The 24127-nt window shown below is 35.6% G+C and overlaps 1 protein-coding gene across 1 annotated transcript; it reads right to left on the bottom strand.

Annotated features, from left to right (window-relative positions):
• Window positions 1-14067: 14067 nt before the first annotated feature.
• On the bottom strand, window positions 14068-15581 carry LOC132168048 (uncharacterized). The gene is made up of 3 exons (XM_059579116.1): window positions 15443-15581; window positions 15028-15354; window positions 14068-14432 (listed from the first exon to the last, which is right to left on the bottom strand). The coding sequence occupies exons 1-3, from the start codon at window positions 15510-15512 to the stop codon at window positions 14293-14295; spliced, it is 537 nt and encodes a 178-aa protein (XP_059435099.1). The 5' UTR covers window positions 15513-15581; the 3' UTR covers window positions 14068-14292.
• Between the last annotated feature and the right edge of the window lie 8546 nt (window positions 15582-24127).

Here is a 24127-nt window from a genome sequence, read left to right on the forward strand (position 1 = left end):
AGATTATGATTTTCATTCATTAGCAAGCTTAAAAAGATGAACTCCATCTTCACAATGAATTGGAATCTCAAAGTTCAATTACTTACAAAGGACATTTTAAAACATCACATGTTTGAAAATGGTGTAGAGTGAACTAACACAAAATTATGAAGCTTCCAAGTATTTCTAATGTGCAATGTCTCCACATCTCAAAGTTCAATGAAATCTTTATTAGAATGAACAACAATGGCATATTTCTTTCTTTCCAATGATTTTTTATTTTATTTTATTTTATTTTTTTTCAGGTTGTGCAAAGTTTGGTTCCCTTAAGCTTTCTAATTGACCCATGTAACGAGTGTTAAGTCAATGACTCCCAACCCAGATAGTTTTAGGGCATTAGTTGTAGAGACACCCCTAAGGGCCTACAAGCTCGAGTCAAAAAGGCTACAAAACCAAACTAACCATGACATCAATCAAATCAAAATGTTTCACATTTTGACGTGAACACTCAATAATTTGAGGCAAGAGGTCTAGTTACTAGTTACTCAATGAAAAGCTTATCATTGATAATTTATTTATGTATATATTTTTTTCTTTTTTTTTTTGATTTTTATCATATATATATATATATATATATATATATATATGTGTGTGTGTGTGTGTGTGTGTGTGTGTGTGCCAAAGCGTCCATCTAATAAATCATCCAATTCACCCAAGATACAGAAACACACACATTAGACATTATGTCATAGCTCACAAATTATGTGCTACTGTGATCAGATCAAACATGTGATTTTTCAACTCTCCTAAACGAGTAATCAAACTAACAAATTCTTTCATTAGATCATGTGTTCAAAATTTTAAGCCCACTGATGAATTCAAGCCACAATTCTTTCAGATTAACAAAAATTTTTAGGCAAACATGGACATGCATATAATTTTTTTTTTAATTTTTTTTTTTCACAAACAACAAAAATAAAATAAAACTGGGAAACTTTATTTATTTTATTTATTTTATTTTTTTTTCATAAACGATAAAAATAAAAATAAAATAGAACTGAGACAAAGTGTGTGTAAAGTGTCTCCCATACCCCCAAACTTAAATTACATATTGTCCCCAATGTGTCTATAACATGGAAAGAATTTACTCGGGAGATGGACGAACTGTTTGGAATAGTATGGCTCATGGCATACCCACAAACTTGAATTGAAGCACACTTGTCCTTACAAAATAAACATTAAAACAAATGGAAAGGAAACAAAAACAAAACTAAAAACAAACATAAAGATAAATTGAAAAACAAATAGAAAAATAATAGGATAAACTATGGGTTGCCTCCCATGAGTGCTACGTTTAACGTCTTCAGCCAGACAGTTGTTCTCCCTTCATTCTCTTATTTCTGTCCTGGAGAAGAGGCTCCAGGATTGGGTATTGTTTAGTATGGAAATCCACCATGTTTCCTTTCACTCAGCTCCTTAGCAATTTGCCTCATTTGGACTTCCAATCTTGTCATAGCTTGCTCTGTTCTTTGTATTCCTTGATCGGTTTTTGCATTGATTTGTCTTTGATCATTCATGAATTCCCTTTGTGTGGTTGCCAAGGTGCGTACCATACTTTCCAAGTCATTCGGCTTTGATTCTTGGCTTATTTGGATTGCTTGTTGGTAGTTCCTCTGCTGCCCTTGATGGTTTAGAGTATTCTGATTGTTACTCCATGATAAATTGGGGTGGTTTTGCCACCCTGGATTGTAGGTGTTGGAGTAGGGATTATTCTTGGGAGGGTAGTTGTTTTGTCCCACATAATTCACTTGCTCTTGATCTGTAGATGAGTAAAAGGGGCAAGTCTCAGTAGTGTGATCAAAATGAGAACATAAAGCACTTACTTGAGGTTGCATGGCTTGTTGACTAGGTGAGACGTTCTGAGTAGTCATGGTTTTGACAATCATATCCAGTTTTCTTTCTACAACAACCATCTGATTTGTTGGTCCACCACTTAGATTCACTTCATACATGCCCTTGCTCTTTACTCGCCTCCCTTTGGATGAGAATTGTTGGGAGTGTTCACTTAATGTCTCAAAGAGCTCTATTGCTTCCTCATTACTCTTTTCCATTAGCACACATTCACAAGCTGAATCAACAATACCCTTATTAATATCATTTAAACCTTCATAAAAAGCTTGTACCTGGTCATCTTGAGGCATGTTGTGATGTGGACACTTAAGAAGCAGCGTATTGAAGTGGTCCCATGCTTCAAAGAACAGATCTCCATCTCTTTGTTGGAAGGATTGAATCTCCCTTCTAAGCTATCTTGTCTTTTGAGCCGGGAAGAACTTCTTGAGGAACTTGCTAGACAGCTCCTTCCAAGTATGAATAGATTCTATAGGCAAAGAATTATACCACAACTTAGCATTGACTTTTAAGGAAAACGGGAATAAGACTAACTTGAGCCTCTTCGGAGTTAGGCCTTGAACGTGCTGCAGTTTACAGAGATCAAAGAACTCCCTGAGGTGCAAGTTTGGATCCTCTGTGGCTGTGCCTCTGAAGTGAGTCAAGGCATTTAGTATTTGTGGTGATATGTAGTAATTGCCTTCTACCTCCGGTTAATAGGCTATGCATGACGGCTGGTTGAGGTTCTTTGGGATGAAAGACTACTTCATGGGCCGTCGCATTGGCAGCGGATTTTCTGGTAGCTCTTGCATTATTTCCTCAACTTCCTCTTCTTCTTCTGTGTATGAGTTGTCTCTATGCCCATGTCGAATGGTCCTCTCAATTTCTGGATCAACTGGAAAGATGATTGATGCTTGAGATTGACGACCATGCATATGAAGAATTTCTCCTTGTGGTCACAGCAGCTTCAGTACTACTGTGCGGAAGTCCTCTGGAACTGCGCTCGATCACAGTAACAAAATGTCGGGTGCTTCAAGCTGAAATAGAAAAGAAAACATAGAACAGAAAACAATTTTTGATAAGACAATTTTTGATAGAAAAGCTGAAATAGAAGTAATTGGAACACAATTTTTTTTTTCTTTTTGATAAGACAGAAATAAAAATTAAAATAACAGAACAGAAAACAAAAACAAAAAAAATATAAAAAAAAAATTAAAGGCACAATTGAAATCAGCAGCTTCAGTACTGCTGTTTGGATGCTCCCTAGAACTACGCCCGATTGTAGGTTAGTGCGCTTGATCGCAGTGTGCTCGCTCACACTCAGCCTGCACTCGATCACAGTAATAGAATGCAGGTGCCACAAACTGAAACAAGATAGAAAATAAAATCAAAAAATATTTTTGGTAAAAATAGAATAAAAAATTAAAATAACAAAACTAAAGGAAAATAATTCTAAACAAAATTTACCACAATTCCCGGCAACGGCGCCAAAAACTTGTTGTGCTAAATACTACCTAAATTAATAGATAATATTTAGTACGTTTTACTCGCAAGTGCACAAGATCAAACGATAGTATAGTGCACCAAGTTCAAGATCATTACCACGAGGATTGGTAAATTATGTTTAGAAGTAATTTCCTATTTAATTAATAGATAAAACTCATTTGTCACGATTAAATCAAAATAAAGAAATAAAATAAAAGATAAACTAAAACTAAAAGGGCTTAGGGTTTTGATATTCACCACTAATCAGACTAATTAAGATAACAATATGCCAATGCGCCAATTATACCAGTATATCTAATGTTTGTCAATCTAAGGGCATGGGTGTCTACTCCATAAGCTATTGATTTTTCTAACAATGAATTAGGCATGGGTGTCTACTCTAATTCTTTTCTTTCTAAAACGATTTAGCATGGGTGTCTACTAAGTTGTTCTTTACGAAAGCATAAAACTGTGAAAATCGACAAACACACGAGGCCTAGGGCATGGGTGTCTACTCCCGGTTCCCCATGTTGATTAACCCAAGAATCCGGTGTGGATTTCTTTTGTTACTTTTGTTAAACCCAGGACTCGGTCATCCAAATTGATTTAACTAACTAGTCCATGCCACATGCATATGTTGATCAGGCACACACATATGAGGAATTCATGAAAGCAGGAATTAATCAAGTTAAATACACCAAAATATAATTGTAGCAAAGGCGCCAATATTGTAATCATAAGTAGACATGATTAGGGCTTCAATCTAGCCCTAAATAAAATATAAACTACATAATAAAAATAAAAGGTGGAAGAGAAGAAAACCCAAACTCCTTTTGATCTAGCCTTCAGTTCCTTTTCAAAGCTTGTGCCTCTTTTCTCCACACTTATTCCTGGAGGCTAAGAGGCCTATTTATAGGCTTTAGAAGTCCTTGACAAACTAGTAGACCTAGGAAATTTTTAGGGTTTCACTCTTATTACAAGTGGGAATTGGAAAACCCTAATATGGAAATACTAACAGTCTGGCCGCCACTTGATGTGTCACCTGCGCACGGGTGCGATCAATCGCAACCCGTGCTAGATTGAAGCCCTAGTTATGTTTAGTTAATATTCAATCTTGGTGCCTTTGTGATGATCATGTTGTGATATTTAACTTGATTAATTCCTGCTTTCATGAATTCCTCATTTGTGTGTGCCTGATCAACATATGCATGTGGTATGGACTAGTTAGTTAAATCAATTTGGATGACCGAGTCCTGGGTTTAACAAAAGTAACAAAAGAAATCCACTCCGGGTTCTTGGGTTAATCAACATGGGGAACCGGGAGTAGACACCCCTGCCCTAGGCCTCATGTGTTTGTCGATTTCCATAGAATTTTGCTTTCTTAAAGAACAACTGAGTAGACACCCATGCTAAATTTTTTAAGAAAGAAAAGAATTAGAGTAGACACCCATGCCTAATTCGTTGCTTAGGGAAATCAATAGTTTAAGGAGTAGACACCCATGCCCTTAGGTTGACAAACATTAGTTATGCATAACATGATCAAAGCATTGGCATATTGATGTATTATCTAAATATAATTAGTGGTGGATATCAAAGCCCTCCTTTTTTATTGTTATCAACTCAAATCCAATCTTTGTTTTATTTTACTTTTGGAATTTATTTTAAGCAAAATTTAGCAATCCTCGTGGGAATGACCCCGTTCTTGCACCCTATACTACTATGTTGACCTCGTGCAGTTGCGGGTAAAACATATAATTATTTGCCTATTAATTTAGGTAGATATTTGTAACAACAATCTACTAAGTTGTTCTTTAGGGAAATATAATTCTATGGAGATCGACAAACACCTGAGTCCTATGGCCTGGTATCTACTCGTAATTCCCATGTCGATTAAGCCAAGAACCCATGGTGAGCTTCTTTTGTCACTTTATTAAGCCCAAGATTCGGTCATCTAAATTGACTTAATTAGCAAATCCATACCATAAAATATGAAGAATTCAATAAACCCGAAATTAATTAATTAAAATACCAAAATATGTTTGAAACAAAAGCGTAATTGAAATCCTAAAAAGACTTGATTAGGGCTTCAATCTAGCCCTAATTAAAATATAAAATACATAACAAAATAAAAGGTGGAAGGGAAGAAAAACCAAAACTCCTCTTGATCTAGCCTTCAATTCCTTTCCAAAGCTAAAATAGTCATATTTTAGCCCCTTAATTTACATATGTTAGACTCTTAGTTTTGTAATTAATTGATGTTTTGTTTCCTTTTTTTGTTTTTTGTCTTTTTATAGGTTTTTGAAGAAAATGAAGCAATTTTGGAAAAGCTACAAGCGTAAAGGGCAATTTGGGAAAACGCTGAAAGCTTTGGGCTTAAAGCACACTTTGAGAAGATCTAGAAGATATGGCTAAGCCTAACCAATCATAATAGAAGACCTATATGATGTGGTTAAGTTTAATTAAATCGAGCAAAGGATTAATTCAAAATTTCTCTAATTGGAGTAAAAATCGGATTGGATTCAAATTTGGATTCTTCACGTCTCAGTATTTTGACTATAACTTTCTAATCAAGTATCAGATTGAGGTGAAAGTAGTAGCATTGGATAGCTAACTAAAAATTCTACAATTCATTGTGGAATAGGATTTTCCTAATTCGGTCGTTTGCTATGCCAAATTCATCCCACAATATAAGAATGTAAATTTGGATGAATCCTATTCCGATTTGTAGTTGGATTTATCCTAATTGAACCAGGAGATAAACCTCCAAATTTCCTAAGATTACTAGGTCTTCTAGATCTCTCCTAAGCTCTATAAATAGACCCTCTATTCTTCAGAATCAAGGGTGGAGAAAAAGGTACAAGCTTTGGAAATGAACTGAAGGCTAGATCAAGAGGAGTTTGGGTTTTTCTTCTCTTCCACCTTTTATTTTGTTATGTAGTTTATATTTTAATTAGAGCTAGATTGAAGCCCTAATCATGTTTTTTTAGGATTTCAATTATGCCTTTGTTTCAAACATATTTTGCTATTTTAATTGATTAATTTATGGTTTATTGAATTCCTCATATGCATATGGTATGGATTTGTTAATTAAGTGAATTTTAATGACCGAGTCTTGGGCATAATAAAGTGATAAAAGAACCTCATCATGGGTTCTTGGCTTAATCAACATGGGGAACTAGGAGTAGATACCATGCCTACGCTTCATGTGTTTGTCAATTTTCATAGATTTATGCTTCCCTAACGAATAGCTTAGTAGATACTATGCTAAATCCTTTAGGGAAGAAAAGAATTAGAGTAGATACTATGCCTAGTTCGTTGCTTAGAGAAATCAATAGCTTAGGGAGTAGGTACCGTGCCCTTAGGTTGAGAAGCATTAAATATATTGTATAATTGGAATATTGGCGTATTGTTATCTTAATTAGTCTGATTAGTGGTGGATACCAAAACCATAATCCTTTTTAGTCTTAGTTTATCTTTTATTTTATTCTTTTATTTCAATTTTATTCGTGACAATCTGTTAGTAGATAGGAAATCAATTCTAAGCATAATTTTCCAATCCTCGTGGCAATGATCTCGTATTTGTCTACTATACTATTGTTTGATCTTGTGCACTTGCGAGTAAAATGAACCAAGTATTCCCCTATTAATTTAAGTGGGTATTTGGCACAACAAGTTTTTGGCACCATTGCCGGGGATTGCGTTAAATTATGTTTCGATTTTTTTTTCTTCCTTAATTTAATTTAGTTTATTTTATTTTTTTCTTTGTTTATGTTTGTTTTTAATTATGATTATTTTCTTTATGTTTTTAGTCATTTCTGTAGCTGTCCGCAACTCTGATATTTTATACGGCAATGCGATCGATGATAAGCGCATTGCGATCGAGCGCATCTCTGCCACACAACATTGCTGATGCTGCTGCGAGTTCTTTATGTTTCGGTGTTGCAACAGTGCCCTCGAGCGCCCTTTCCAGGGTGATCTAGCGCGGTTGTGCAATCGAGTGCATAGCCAGACAGCAGTATTGATGATGCTGTTTTGTCTAGTCTATTTTTTTTTTTTTTTTTTCTGTTTTTATGTAATCTGTGTTTCTTCTTCTTTTTTTTTTTGTTTTTTTGTTTTTATTTTATTTTATTGTTTTCGTTTTTTTTTTTTTTGTTTTATTTAAATTTGTTATAATCCTTTTCTATTTCCTGCAAGTTTGTTTCTGATCTGCAACAGTGTGATCGAGCGCATGTCCTCTGTGAGCGAGCACATTATTGCCAAACACCAGTATTGAAGCTAATGTAGCCGTTGTTCTATATTTGTCCATAGTAATGCGATTGAGCGCATGTCCTCGGCGATCGAGAGCACCAAGCTGCTGTATTTATGTTTTACGGCAGTGCTTCTAAGCACCCAATCAGAGGAATCAAGCATACCACTGCGATCGACCGCATGTCCCCAGTGATTGATCGCACATCCATCCAGCAATACTGAAGCTGCTATAATTTCTGAATCTAATTGGCTTCTTTATTCATGCAAGGTTATCGATCTCAGAATTTAGCCATTATTCCATACGATGCCTGCTTTATGCACTTGAGTCCTCCATTAGGCCAGGGTACATGATCACCTTCCAGGTTTTATTTTCTCCATTGTTGTTCAATTTTTATTCTTCGATTTTTTTTTATTACAACAATGTGTTGCTCTTGACTAGTATTTGGTTGGAGTATGTATTTATTTTAGGGACAAGTGTTCTTGCAAAAGTTTGGCGGTATGCTATGAGCCATACCTATTCCAACTAGCATCTCACAAGGAATAGTAGCACTGAAGCTACTATCAATAGTCTGGCTAAAGACGGTAAACTTACAGCTCTTGGGAGGCACCCCATTCCATGACAAGTGTTCCTACATTCAAGTTTGGGGGTATGCTACGAGCCATACCTTTGTCCAACCAGTTTTCTTATATCTTGGGTAAAAATTGTCCATGTTTTTCTACACATTGAGGAAAATGTGTAATTCTAGTTTGGGGATATGGGGAACACACACACACTTTGTCTATAATTTTTTGAAATTTTTTATTTTTTGAAAATTTTCAAAAAAAATGCATGTTCATGATATTCCTCAGATTTTGGTTGATCTAGAAAACTATGATTTGAATTTCATTGCTGAGCTTAAAATGTTGAACACATGATCTGATGGTTGGAGTTTCTATAGTCTTGTTACTTACTTTTGGCATATAAGAATTTAGTTGTTTTAATTTTAAATTGCCACAAGCACATTAACACAAAATTTGTGGGGTATGACATGTGAATCTGATTGTGTATGTTTTAATGACTTGGGTGAAGCAAGGTGACTTGTTTGATGGATACTTTGGCATATATATATATATATATATATATATATATATATATAAAGGAAAAGAAAAGATGAAGAAAAAAAAAATTTATCACTATGAGATTTGCACTAAGTAACTGGACCTCTTGCCTCATTAAGCAATGAGTGTTCACGTCAAAAGGTGAAAATTTTAGTATGGTTAATGTTGAGACAGTTATCAACCCTGGTACCAACTTGATTCAAAGCTTGCTAAGAACAAAAAAGGATCAGTAGTGATAGACCACGAGATGGGGGGTGTGGCGGTCATGCCACCTCAGATGCCTGAGTGAGAATTTGATTATGACAAGAGTATTAAAATATGGAAATAATAATAGAATGTATCTGTATTGTAGGTTGGCTCCTCTTTTTACAGAGGCTGTGAGAAGGTAAGCTCTAGTAAGACTCTCACTCGACTCCCTTGATACATGGGAGTGGTTAAGCGATTTCCTCCTAAATAATCTCTGGGAGGTTTTACGTGGTGCTCTCTTAATGCACTTGGACCAATTTCAGTGATATCTGATTGGTTATCCTCAGATTTGGTTTGTTGGACGATGCTTGTGCTCCCTTGATATGTGGGAGTGGATTATTCTTCTAGATAATCTTGGAAATGGCATGGAGAGAATATTATGTATTTGGACTTCTCTTGAGAGCTCTAGTTTGTTATTCCAGATGGGGTTTGTTGAGCAATTGTTGGGCTTCCTTGATTATTGGGCTAGCATGATACAGTGCATAACTACATGATTTGGAGTGGACTAGTCGAGGACTATCCGTCCGTGCCCAGATTGCAAGGGCTTGGGCTTAGTTCCTTAGTGACTTAGTGAGCTGTGAGCCTCTTATTTGGAGTGGGCCCTCTGGTTGGGCTTTGGGATATATTTTGTATCAACAGTTAATATCATAGCTAGTTTGGTTTCGTAATCTTTTTAACTCGAGTTAGTAAGTCCTTAAGGGTGTGCCTTTATACCTAATGCCCTAAAACCATCTGGTTTGGGAGTCATTGGCCTAACACTCGTTACATGGGTCAACTAGAACACTTAAGGGAACTAGGCATTGTAAAGCCTAAAAAGAAAAGAAAAGAAAGTTACGCCTTGGTTATTCATTCCGATGGGAATCCTAGTAAACTTTGAGGTATTGAGTCATTGCACATTGAAAATAATTTGGAAACCTCATTGTTATGTGTTAGTTCACTTTACACTAAATTGAACTTGTGATGCCTTAGCTTGTCTTTTGTAAGTGATTAGACTTTAGAATTCCAATTCATTTTGAAGATGGAGTTTGATGTTTTAAGCATGCTAATGAATAAAAATCAGAGTTTTGAGTGATACTTTAATTTTGGGGATAACATGAATAGTTGATGTTTGTAGGTAACATTTCTGTTAAACCCTCATGAAACTTCACTCCTCCTACTAGGGATGCCTAGGAGTTTAAAAGGCTTCTTGCATATGCTAAATGCAATCGTACATCCCACGAAAGAAGGATTTATCTTTTTGTTTTATGTTTTGTTTTTAGTTTTAGTTCTGTATTGCTAAGGGACTAGCAATATGTAAGTTTGGAGGTGTGATAAGAGCTAAAATAGTCATATTTTAGCCCCTTAATTTACATAAGATAGGCTCTTAGTTTTGTTATTATTTGATGTTTTATTTCCTTTTAACGTTTTTTTTGTTTCTTTATAGGTTTTTGAAGAAAATGAAGCAATTTTGGAAAAGCTACAAGCGTAAAGGGCAATTTGGGAAAAAGCTGGAAGCTTTGGGCTTAAAGCACACTTTGAGAAGATCTAGAAGATGTGGTTAAGCCTAACCAATCATAATAGAGGACCTATATGATGTGGTTAAGTTTAATTAAATTAAAGAAAAGATTAATTCGAAATTTCTCTAATTTGAGTAAAAATCGGATTAGATTCAAATTTGGATTCTGCATATGTCTCAATATTTTGACTATAACTTTTGGCTCCAATATTGGATTGAGGTGAAACCAGTAGCATTGGAAAGCTAACTCAAAATGCTACAATTCATTGTTAAGCATAGTTTTCCTAATGCAGACGTTTGTATACAAAAATCATTCAGCAATATTAGAATGCAAATTTGGTCGAATCCTATTTCGATTTGTACTTGGATTTATCCTAATTGAACTAGGAGATAAACCTCCAAATTTCTTAGGATTCCTTGGGCTTCTAGGTCTCTCCTAAGCTCTATAAACAGACCCTCTATTCTTCAGAATCAAGGGTGGAGAAAAAGGCACAAGCTCTGGAAAGGAACTGAAGGCTAGATCAAGAGGAGTTTGGGTTTTTCTTCACTTCCACCTTTTATTTTGTTATGTACTTTATATTTTAATTAGGATTAGATTGAAGCCCTAATCATGTCTTTTTAGGATTTCAATCACACCTTTATTCAAAACATATTTTGGTATTTTAATTGATTAATTTTCGGTTTATTGAATTCCTCATATGCATATGGTATGGATTTGTTAATTAAGTCAATTTAGATGACCGAGTCTTGGGCTTAATAAAGTAACAAAAGAACCTCATCATGGGTTCTTGGCTTAATTAACATGGGGAACTAGGAGTAGATACCATGCCTTAGGCTTCATGTGTTTGTTGATTTCCATAAATTTATGATTCCCTAAAGAACAACTTAGTAGATACATGCTAAATCCTTGGGGGAAGAAAAGAATTAGAGTAGATACCATGCCTAGTTTGTTGCTTAGGGAAATTAATATCTTAGAGAGTAGATACCATGTCCTTACGTTGACAAGCATTAAATATACCGTATGATTGGAATATTGGCGTATTGTTAAATTAGTTTGATTAGTGGTGGATATTAAAACCCTAATCCTTTTTAGTCTTAGTTTATCTTTTATTTTATTCCTTTATATCAATTTTATTTGTGACAATCTGTTATTAAATAGGAAAATAATTTACCAATCCTCGTAGGAATGATTTCGTATTTGCCTGCTACACTATCATTTGATCTTGTGCACTTGTGAGTAAAACGTACCAAGTATTTGCCTATTAATTTAGGAGGGTATTTGGTACAACAGTGCGCTCGATCGCACGCTTGCAATCGATCCTTGTGTTGGGTGCTCGAACGTACGTTGCGCTCGCGCCTGCTTCATATGTGATTGATCGCTAGTTCGCTCGATCCTGGCTGTCTTGCGTGCAGTCGAGCCTAGATTGGCTGGGATCAATCCCATGGCTTCCAGCTTTTTCCCAATTTGTCTTTTAAGTCTGAAACTTGCTTAAAGCACTTGCTTTTCTTCAAAACCCTAAAAACATAAGAAAACACAAAAAGGAAGCAGAACATCAAATAATAACAAAACTAAGAGCTTAACATATGTAAATTAAGGGGCTAAAATATGTATATTTTAGCACTTATCAGTCTTCTTTGAGATTAGGAATATTCGCTAGGTCGAAGGTGCTAGGTGGATATTTCCAAGTACCAAGTTTAACCAGGATGACTTTTTGGTAGAAGCTCCGTGCATATGATTGATAATACTTGTGTACCATGTAGTTTTAGAAATTTCAAATCTTACCATTTTCCCTTCCGCAAAAATTTACTCTGATTTGTTATGAGCGATCCCTTGAGTTAGTTACTAGTTAATTGCACTGGAGGAATTACCAGTAACCATAGCAAAATGGTTTAAATAAAGTTTTGGGGGCATTACAACAACCGATGCATAGATCCTCCACCGATGATGCTCCCTCTTTCCTCCATATCCGGCGGTTTACTTCTTCTACCTCTAAAAGATTTCTTTTCGATCTCCCTCTTGCTTAGCCAGTTTGGGTTGGGGATTGGCCTAAGGCAAGGTATTCCTTAAATCTTCAGTTGTTTTCCCAGTCCAAGGGAATATTTATCCTATTGGGTATGAAGTTTGATGATTTATTGGAAGATTTGAATGATAATGTTGTAGTTTTAATTTGTTTCTCTTGCTTAAGCTTTGTTGGATTCTTTGCTATTTATTTATTTATTTTTTGGAAGATTGTATTTGTTTGAGTTTTTGGGATTATGTGATTTTGTTGACTTCATTGAATATTTCTAGAACATTCCCTCTCTTTACGGAGTAATGCTATAAGTCCCTCTTATATCCTTCTTGAGTCCTTCCAAGAATGATGTAGCTATTAAAATTACTATTGGGCTTGTAATTTATCATTATTAGATTTTGATCAAATAGTGATTTTAGTAGCCACATCATTTTTGAAGAGACTCAATAGAGACATAAGAGGGAATTCTAGAATTACTCCTCCTTATGTGCGTAGAGTTTCTTGAAAAAAATGCTGAATCCCATTGTTTCATATCGAATTGCTTTGCAATCTTCTTTTATCATTTCGCTACGGTTTTTGGATCTCTCGTTCAATTTAAGATTTCTCCTTGTATTTGGGTTTGCATAATGGAATACTTAGTTTACGGGATATCATTTAGGTGTGTTGGGAATAAATTCACACTACAAGCCCACCAAATTCCGGGCCCAACGGCCAAGAATAGGCTCATAAAAATATTAATTAAATAGCAAGGGCTATTTAACTAATCAATAGATAATATATTCCAATTAGGATTATATTATCATAAAGAAATCTTATTTATCTCTACAAGATGGTTATTCATGATTATGATTCCAAGAAGAAGCTCAATATTATCTCTACGTAAAAGATTATGTTTACAAGATAATCTTTTGGGATTATCTCAACTTTGAACTCTTAAACCAATTCAAACAAGGAAAACCAGTTCAAATTAACTTCAATCTTCAAGCCTATAAATTGACCCCTACACAAGGTACAAGATACGCTCTCTCAGATTAGAAATTATTAGGCATATTAAGTCATTGTGCGCAGAAGCACCATATTTTTCCTTAGGTTCTAACTTTGGCATCGGAGTGTCCACGGTATCTAAGCCGTCGGACTCTTTGACGCTTTTTCATTCTTTTGCAGCAATTTGGAGTGCACATAACGTCGAATTGAAGATCTCAAAGAACGGGCACTCATCGTGAAGAAAACTGTTCTAACAAGGTGTTTGAATTTTAGGTGCATAAAGTTGTATGTGATTTCGGGAGATGCAATTTCAAAAGTTGTGCCATTTAGAATTTCTAAATGAAAGTTTATGCTTGGTGTTGATCCATGACACGTTTCCAATATAAAAGAAATGAAAAGGGTCCAGTTAGTACAACTAGGACGACAGTACTGTCCAAAAATTTTATCCCAAAAAAATTTGGATAATTTTGTCGTCTTGAATGTATTAACTGACCCTTTCTATTTCATTTACTTACCCAAGTGAAAGACAAAAGAGCCACATTGGGTAGGTGAAATTTAATATAAAATTGAGAGGCAATTTGAGACGCAATTATTATGAAGCTAGTCAATAATTAATGTTCCCCATGACCGATTGATAATAATAGGAGGTAGCCAATTAAGGAGATATTGAGAGGGGTTTACATTTATTAATTTGGAGGAATCGAAGTCAAACATTCGGGGGACACCCTCGTGCCCGTCATGTGCTTGCTTCCTCAGACAGAACACAGCTGCCCAATGAAACCATCCTCATCAGACTCTACGCTCCCACTATATATCGCTATCCAACATGGTCCTGAGGAAACCACGCACGCAACGTGTTTACACGGCATATGGGGCGGCGGCGGTGGCAGTAGTTGCCGCTGAAACAGGGGCAGAGGCAACACCAGAGCTCAAAAGCTCGCTCATGGCACGGTGAGGGTTGCTGCGCCGACTCTCACAGAGATTTGGCAAAAATACTCCTGCATGTGACAAAACAAGTGATACAAAAATATACATTAATGCCATGCATGTTACAAAATACCATATATATATATATATATATATATATATATATAATATATCACACAATCAGAAAACATATATATAAGAGAACAATTTTATTTATGAATTTCATCGGTTGAATGAACAATTCTTTGATTCAAGGAGGAGCAAAAACAATTTTATTTTTTTTAAAGGCACTGAATTAAGTGAGATATATGTCACCAAGTTTTCATAAGTAAAGCGGGGTGGTACAAGAGAGCTAAGGACATTAATTAGGCACGTTCCTAGTTAGGCTGCTTTATGGGATTAAGATCTTCTCGATTTTATTTGAACTGGAGAATATTCGGTTAGTTATAGTGGAGTAGCATTTTTGTCTCTTTAAAAAGTGAAAAGACAAAAATACATATATTACATCTTTAGAAGCAAGAATTTATTAGGGGGCAAGGGATGTTAGAATATAAATTAATCTTTCTCTATACATTTAAATTTTTGGGATAAATGGATTTCCCCCCCAATTTACAAGAATAATTATTATTATTTTTTATCCATTTCAAAGTTGGGAAAAATTCCTACCTTCGCCGGCAGCCAAATTGAAGTACAGGTCGACAATGTTGGGGCACTCCTGGTAGCAAGCGGGGGAGCAAAGCTTGGCGGTGAATTGATGCTCAAGAAGGGCATCCGATGAAATACCAACCATTTTCCTGTCAACCCCACATGCTTGAACACACTTGTCGCTCTCTATGTACTCATAAATCCTCTGAACCATCACCTCCGATGTCCTGCACTCGTACTCCACGCTTCCATCGCCCGCCACCGACGTCTCCAACAAACACCTTTTCCCCGAAGACGCGACCGAAAACGCACAGACATTCTTTGGCACATCCTCGCATACAATCGCAGCTGCACGCAAATATATTAATTATTAACATATCATTCAAATATCAAAACAACTGGAAAATGAAAATGAAGGATATAAAATGATACATACCGAAAGCTGCATGCAGGAAGAGAAAAGAGAGGAACAGAACCAAAGACAATTTTGACGAGAATGCTGCCATGGTTGGACTGTGTTTTGCTTTGAGGTTTCTGCAATGAAACGTTTTGTTTTGAGGATATCAAAGTCAAAACACAGGTAGCTTTGTTCGGTGAGAGATTTGTGATGCAGGAGGGGTGTATATATAACTGAAATCAAGACGTGAGGAACCCAACAGAAACGAATCTATGTCCTATTTGGCTATTTCTAGAAAACTAACCGCCTTTGAAGCCTCCTATTCTTTTCTTATTGCTCGGCTAAATTTAACGCTTCTCTATATTTGGTGAGCGTTTGGAAGGTTTAAGTCAAATTTATTGTAACTATAAAACTCATTTTTGGAAAGCCTGTCGTGAGTTTCTTCGAGAAACCCATGCGTGTCCTTCTTTCTTTCGTCATCTTCTATTTTTAACCATTTTCTTTTTCCCCATTTTTTTTTTTCTAATTCTCATGTCCCGCAAAGCTATCTTATTCATTAACTGATTCTTTTTTCTAAATTAGGTTGACATGGCAAAGAGTTGTAAGTACAAATTTATTGACTAACACAACAAAAAATTTCACGTTGTGTGATGTGTCTACAGTACCTATTTTTTTAAAACGTCACCAATTGGTGACGTGTTAATTTATGCCAAGTCATTAAATTTTTTTAGTGACGTGTTAAAGTTCGCATGTCACTAATTGGTGACATGTGAACTTTCACACGTCACTAAATAGTGACATGTTAGAGATTAACACGTCACGTTCTTAAAAAACTATTAAAATTTTCAAAAAAGGAAAAAATCAAATAAAAATAAATAGTGACGTGTGAACAGTACCACATCACCAATTTTAAAACAAGGAAAAAAATAAAACGAATATAATGACGTGTGGAATTTCACACGTCACTAATAGATGACGTATGAAAGTGACATGTCACCAATTGGTGACATGTCAATGGAACACGTCACCCAATGGGTTACATGTTAGTGGAACACGTCACCAATTGGTGACGTGCCACAATAACATGTCACCAAATAGGGTGACATGGTCCACTAACACATCATTTATTGGTGATGTGTTTCAGTGACATGTCACTAGTTGGTGACGTTTTTAATGAAACATGTCACCAATTGGCGATGTGCCACTATGGCACATCGCCAAGTGGTGACGTGTGCTGGTTCCCCACACGTCACCACTAGGTTGCATCGGGAACCAGCGCGCGCCAGCTCCCTTTTCTTCCTCTCTTTTTCTCCTTTTTTTCTCCTCTTCTTCGTGCACGCACCGTCTCTCCGCCTGGCATTGTTTCTCTCCCCCTCCGGCAGTCTACCTCAACTCCCTCCGGTAGTCTATCTCTCTCTCCGATAGCAGGTATATATATATATATATTTGTTTTTTTTTTTAATTATTATATATTCTTTTCCAATTTAATTTTTAGTTTAATTTTGTTGTATGGTAGGATAGTTATGAACATGAATTGTTTAATTTTTTAAAGTATCATATATAATGCTAGGATAGGCTATTTTATTTATGAAAATGAATTTTTAATTTTTTAAAATATCATATATAATGCTAGGCTAGGCTATTTTATTTATGAACTTGAATTGTTTAATTTTTTAAAATACCATATATAATGCTAGGCTAGGCTATTTTATTTATGAACATGAATTGTTTAATTTTTTTAAGTGTCATATATAATGCTAGGCTAGGCTATTTTATTTATGAACATGAATTGTTTAATTTTTTAAAGTATCATATATAATGATAGGCTATTAGCATAACTCTGGAGTATTAAAGGATAAAAAAAATAAAAAAATAAAAAAAGTATGAATCTAAAATTATAGCATTTTAGAAATATTAGAAATGCCCCCTAGGTAGTTTATTTATTTATTCATAAATGATAATGTTAGGTTTGAAGATAGCTTGATGTATTCCTACGTTCCTACTATAGTCACGCTATGGACAAGAGTTGGATAACATAGTTTAGGGGTTCAAAGGAATAAAGGGTGAGTTTTTGGTGCCGTTGCCGGAGGTTGTTTGATTTTTGAATACAATTTATGTCTGAATTGATTTTATCCTTCTACTAGTTATAATTAGGATTTTAACTCTACAATTTTTTATATTTTTTTTAATATCTATTGCTAAGAAAAAATAAAAAAAGATTTTCTTTTTCTGTTTGTTTTTCCTTGTTTTGCAGCTTCTAACACAGGTCTTTCCATACACCAACGCAAGTGCGATCGAGCGCATTCCTATTACGCTCGAGCACACTCACGACCAAGGCAACATTTAGCCCAGTTGAGCACGCCTGTGCTCGACTACTATCCGCGTTAGCTCAAGCGCACTAGCAGCAGCAAACGGATCAACGCATTTGCGCTCGATCTCATCCAAGTAGTGCTCAAGCACACTAACGCACAAGGCAGCACCAAGCAGGACGCACGCACGCAGCAGGCAGAATCACTTACGGATCAACGCGTCTCCGCTCGATCCCACCTAGCCTGCTCTCGATCTCACCTCCGCAGACTGCACCAAGACGAATATGTAACTGAGTATGCCAAATTTAATTTTGGTCTGTTTTGTGAGTTTTTAAGTTTTAGCTTTTAATTTTTGGTTATTTTTGTTTAGTTTGTGTTAGTCGTAATTTTTGACTTAATAATTTTTGTTTTTGTTATTTTTTTCTTTAAAAAAAAAAAAAAAAAGAATGCTTGATGTTGTATGTGAGATACTTGCATAGTTGCATGTTAAAAATTGAGAATGATCATGTATCCTTGGTTACAATATGGTTCGATTAGTGGCAGGGCACATTCTTCAAATGCTAAAAGGAATGAAGGTCATTTTGTTGAAAGTAGTTCCGGAAATCTGCAAGTTGAGATCAAAGCCTTATCTAATAGATTAGACCAAATCATAGCAGCTAAATTTGCCTCGACCCATTTTTCTCACACTTAAACACTACATAAACCATGTCCATATTGTTTAAATCCTTATCATCAAGTTAGCAATTGTCCAGCATTGGGGCAATTTTCTAATTTTTCTTGTTAGCAGATGAACACTAATTTCTCCAGCCCGGGGTTTGAATCAAATTCCAATTCTTACAACCTAGACCGGAGAAGTCATTATAAATTTTCATGGTATGCTCAAGCTGCAAGAAATTATCTTCCTAAAGAATCAGTAGTGCAACATTTTCTAATTGCTCACATTGATGACTTAGATGGGAGAGCAAACCCACTCATGGCAGCTAGGTTTGCCTATGCCCCGTTGAAGAATGGTGACATACCATCTAAGAAATGTGGATATTGTTATAATCCTACTCACCACCAAAGCAAATGTCCATTCATTAGACACTATGTGAGCATATTTAATAAGGAAAAGGCTAGCAAGTACAATTGATATTTTGGGGACGCCCTGGCCATGTTCACACTCTGAAGTTTCCTTACTTCTGGAAATGTATTTCTATACTACACATTTGGGACAATGTGTAAATCAAGTTTGAGGGTATGGAACAACACTCTGTCTGTTTGTTTTTATTTGTTTTTGTTTGTTTATAGTTAGTTTATTTTATTTATCTTTTTGTACTAAAACATTTTTTTTTTTTAAAAAAAAAAGGTTGTGCTATGTTATTGTCAAGTCTGAGTTGAACTGTGACTGTGGTTTGCGTTTCATTGGCTTGCTTAAAGGGTTGAACACTTCATTATGTCATTAGGAGTCTGAGTTCTTTGACTTATTTTTGGGTAAAAAAGATTTCAATTGTTTTGAGTTGAACTTTAATGAGCACATTAGCATATATTCTGTGAGGTATGATATTTGAGCTTAATCATGTTCTTTTTGAGATTTGTTGGATGACCTATTGATGAACAACCTTGGCTTGGAAGATAAAGAGAGAAAAAACCAAAAAAAAAAAAAGATCATTTTGAGTTTTTCACTTAGTAACCAGATCTCTTGCCTCATTAAGCATTGAGTACTGTTCGCGTGAAAAAGGTGTGAAGTTTAAGTTGATTGAAGGTATGGCTAGTTTGGCTTCGTACCCTTTTTGAATTGAGTTAATAAGCCCTTAGGGATGTTTTATATCTAGTGTCTTCCATTTGGTTTGGGAATCACTGGCCTAACACTTGTGACATGAGTCAGTTAGAAAGCTTAAGAGAGTTAAACATTGCACAGCCTACACAAAAAAAAAGTTAGAAAAAGAAGAAAAATGTTTATCTTACCTTGGTTGTTTCATCTGTTAGGGATTCTTACAAATTTTGAGGAACTTCTTTTAAGATTAAATTTGAAAGCTTCATGATTATATGCTAATTTCACTTTGCACTTTTGAGAACATATGATCTCTTAATTGTCCATTTTTGAGTGATTTGATTGTGAATTTCCTTTTTATTATGATGATGGTGTTTGTCTTTTTAAGCTTGCTTATGAATAAGAACCATGGTTTGTGTGTAACTTCATTCTTGTTAGCAACATAGTGCTTCAATGTTTGTGGGTATCATTCCTGTTAAACCCTCACGAAACTTCACTCATCCACTAGGGATGCCTAGGGGTTTAAAAGACTTGTTGCATATGCTAAATGCAATCGTGTCTTCCACGAGAGAGGATTTGTGTTTCTTACTTTCATTTTATTTTTTGTTTTGGTTTGCTAAGGCACTAGCAAAATGCAAGTTTGGGGGCGTTTGATGAGTGCCAGAAAGAGCGCACTCACGACCACTAGACAGCAATAGCGCACGAGCGCTGCGCCACAGAGGAAGGAACGCAGGCACAAGTACAATCGAGCGCACTGACCATGCGCTCGAGCGCACTCGTGTGGTCAAAAGGCAACAAGACTCATTTTCCAAACGAGATTGGAATTTCAGACTTCTATTTGGACTAGGTGGAGTGATTCTTAGATATCTTTTGTGATTCAAGGATACACTTGATGATTTAAGATAATTTCACATAATTGATTGCATGATTTTATTTGCCTAAAAGTTGGATATCCCTTGTGATTTGTTCTACCGATACATTTGGTGTTTCGATTAAAATTGGACATCTTTTGTGATTTACGGATACATCTGATGATTTAATTGATATTGGATTCCTTTTGTGATTTGTGCAATGAATGGATACATGTGGTGGTTTTGATTAATTGTTTGAAGCATAGTAAAATATATCTAAGATTTTAATTATGAGAACTTCAGATTAATATTGATGAACATGGAAGTATGTTGTTATGATTCGGTAAGTGTGGATTCCTAAGCCATAGTATTTTATCTCTTAGTTTATTTTATTTAGTTTATGTTCTATCTTTTAATTTTCAAAAACCCAATTCAAACTCTTTTTGGAACTAGGTTAGGATAAAATTAGTTTATATATAAGTTGTTCTTTCAAAAACACAATTCCCTGTGGGTTCGACCTTGTATTTGCAAAACATTATATTGCAAACGATTCGTGTAATTGCGAGTATATTAAAATTTGTACAACAAGTGCACTCGATCGCATGGCTAGTGTGCTCGAGCGCACTAACACATGCAGAACCCTCTATTGTGCAATTTTGTTTGAGATATGTTGCTCGGTGGCTTTCTTCCAAACTTTGCATTTTTTATCTTTAAATCCCCAATTTTTCTTTAGAAACCTACAAAACACTAAAAGCATAAACCTACCACAGAACATCAAATTATAATAAAGCTAAAGGCTAAACAAATGCAAATTAAGGGGCCCAAATATGCAATATTTGGCACTCATCACAAAACATCTGTCAACAAAACTAACTACAATATTTTCCCACTGAAACAAACATCAAAAGATTAATTGCTGTCGGAAAAAAAAAATGACGAAAGAAAAAGAACTCAGAAATGAAGTGCGAAAAATAAAAAAGAAGAAAAATACCGCACTTTCCCCAATCATTTGGGTGTCCAACCAATCCATTCCACCCTTTCTTCTTAAGAATTTTGTAGCATTCTGGATGGGTGTTTCACCCTCTCAGGTAGCTGACTTGTATGCTTCGAAGGATCTTCTTAGGAACATGGTTCCTAGATTTGTGGCCTTGTGTACATAAATCCTTAAGAAGTTTAGCATGAGATGGCTCTTCAAGACATTGAAGAATTGAAGCTTGGGGTTCATGAAGTGTCTCAGTGATGAAGGAAAGAGCTTCAGTACTCACTTCCTTGTCATTGGACAAATTTGGAGTTGACGGGGGCTCACTTTCCTTTAGGTGCTCAACTTGCTCCTCTTTTCTTCCTCCTCATTGTTCTCCACAATTTCTTCACTTCTAAATGTGGTGGTGGCTTGGGCATGCTCATGATAAAAATAACTGGACTCATCCTCATCAATCATGTAGTGCCCTCTTGCCATCAGCTGACCTTGAAGTTCTTCTTCCTCTATTCTGTTATATTCAGCAACTAGATGATCGACTTGTCCTTCCAACTTTACAATTTTTTGAGTGTTGACCATGGTGACATCCTTGAGTTCTTGAATGGCTTGGTTATTGACCATGGTGGAATTCTTAATCTCTTGTATGCACTGGTTAGTTGTTTGCCTGAATGCCTTGAGCATGACTTCCAATGATAATTTTGGTTGTGGCACTTGAACAGTGGATTGGCTGGTTAGTTGCCTGAAGGATTTGAGAGTCTTCCAACGAAGATTGATAGTCGTATGATGAAGGATTGGAAGATGGATTATCGAACCGCGGATAGTCTAAATGGTGCAGTTCATGATCTTGTGGTGCATAATTTCCTGTAGTCTAAGTTGGCCATGAGAAATCAGAGTGATTGTTCCATCCTAGAGTGTAAAAATTTGAATTTGATTCAAACCCCAGACTAGAGAAATTTGCGTTCATCTGCTCATATGAAAAATTGGCAAATTGTCCCTAAGATGGACAATTACTAGAACTATGATAAGGGTTGGAGTAGTATGAACATGGTCCATATGAGTAAAAATTGTGAGGGTAGTTGGTAGGAGCTAGTGTCCTACAACTAGGCAAAGCATTAAAATTACCAAATGGAAAATTCGTGTTTCACCCTTACTCTTTAGCATGCACATATCCCACATAAAAACAGTAACCAATGGTTTTTTTTTTTTAATTATTTTTTTATAGAAATAAAATAAAAAAATAAGCATTATAAACATACCTAAAATTAAACAAAAGTACAGAAGATAAAAACCAAAAACTTAAAAACTCACAAAAAGGACCAAAATTAAATTTGGCAAATTCAAGAACTGATCTGTCTCGGAGCAGTTTACGGAGGTGTGCTCGAGCATAGGCTGGGTGGGATCGAGCACAGATGGGCTGATCCATCAGTGATGTTGCCTGCAATGTGCGTGTGTCCTACTTGGTGCTGCCCTATGCGCGAGTGCGCTCGAGCGTTGCCTGGATGGGATCGAGCACACATGCGTTGATCCATCTGGTGCTACTGGTGCGCTCGAGCTGATGCGGAGAGTAGTTGAGCGTAGGCGCGCTCAACTGGGCCAAATGTTGCCTTGGCTACGAGTGCACACGATTGTAGTAGAATTGCACTCGATCGCACTTGCGTTCCGTAACTATAAAACAAGGAAAACAAAACAAAAAAACATAACAAAAATTTTCTTTTGTTTTTAATTTTTTTTATTAGCAACTGGAATTAAACAAAAAAAAATTGCAGAATTAAAATCCTAATTAGAACTAGTAGAAGGATAAAATCAATTTTGACATAAATTAAATTAAAAAATAAAACAATTCCTCGACAATGGCGCCAAAAACTTCTTGTGAGTTTTAATTACTCGCAAGTGCATGAGTCGTTTGCAATATAGCTTTTGCAAGTGCGATGAAATTGCGTTTTTGAAAACTAAATATATCTAAATTAATTAAATCCTAATCTAGTTCCAAAAGATTTTTGATTTTGAGATAAAGAAAACATAAACGACGAAAAATAAACAAATAATCAACTAAGAATGTACTAAGGTTGTGGAATCTACCATCACCAAATCAGAACAACACATTTCAAGTTCATCAATATTATCTGAAGTTCTCATAAATCAAATACTATGTATGTCTTACTATGCTTCACAAATGAATTAAATCATCTAATGTATCTGTCCATTACACAAATCACAAAAGATATCCGGATTAAACCAAATCATAAATTGTATCCGTAAGACAAATCACAAAGATATCCAATTTTATGTTGATAAATAAAGATCTAAGCAAAACAATTGAATGAAGCTTTCCTGAATCATCACATATATCCAGGAATCACAATATATATCCAAGAGTAATATCAATAACTGAATTAAAGTAAAACAATTGAAACCTTAAAAAGCCATAAAATCATAATAATCTTGACTTACAAAGAGTGTTGTAGTTCTTCATCAGTGAGACTTCATCCTCAACCTTAGTTGAGAATTTACCTCCACATAATTATTAAAAATAAAACCAAAACCTAAAAGTAAACTAAAAGGGAGAAAAACTGTTGAAATTTGGACTTGTCTCCCAAGTCTCCTTTTCTTGAGGCTTAGCCATCTTTTTCTAAGGGTTTCTAGGGTTTAAAACCCTAAAAAGGGCATTGACGCAAGTCTGTCAGATGAGTGCGCTCAAGAGCATGGCCAGTGCCCTTGATCGCACTCGGGCATGTACTTTTCTCCTGTGGCGCAGCACTTGGACGCTTGCAGCTTTCTCGTGGATGTAAGTGCGCTCGAGCGCAATCCAGTGAGGATCAAGTGCACATATGCTCA

The sequence above is a fragment of the Corylus avellana genome, chromosome ca1 (genome assembly GCF_901000735.1).
Source record: "Corylus avellana chromosome ca1, CavTom2PMs-1.0".
NCBI lineage: Eukaryota > Viridiplantae > Streptophyta > Magnoliopsida > Fagales > Betulaceae > Corylus > Corylus avellana.

Excerpts from the sequence above, each read along its gene's own strand:
- LOC132168048 (XM_059579116.1), bottom strand. The coding sequence starts at position 15,512 with ATGGCAGCATTCTCGTCAAAATTGTCTTTGGTTCTGTTCCTCTCTTTT. Across the intron at positions 15,355-15,442 it reads CTTCCTGCATGCAGCTTTCG|CTGCGATTGTATGCGAGGAT; the intron begins GTATGTATCATT and ends ATTTGCGTGCAG. Across the intron at positions 14,433-15,027 it reads CAATTTGGCTGCCGGCGAAG|GAGTATTTTTGCCAAATCTC; the intron begins GTAGGAATTTTT and ends TGTCACATGCAG.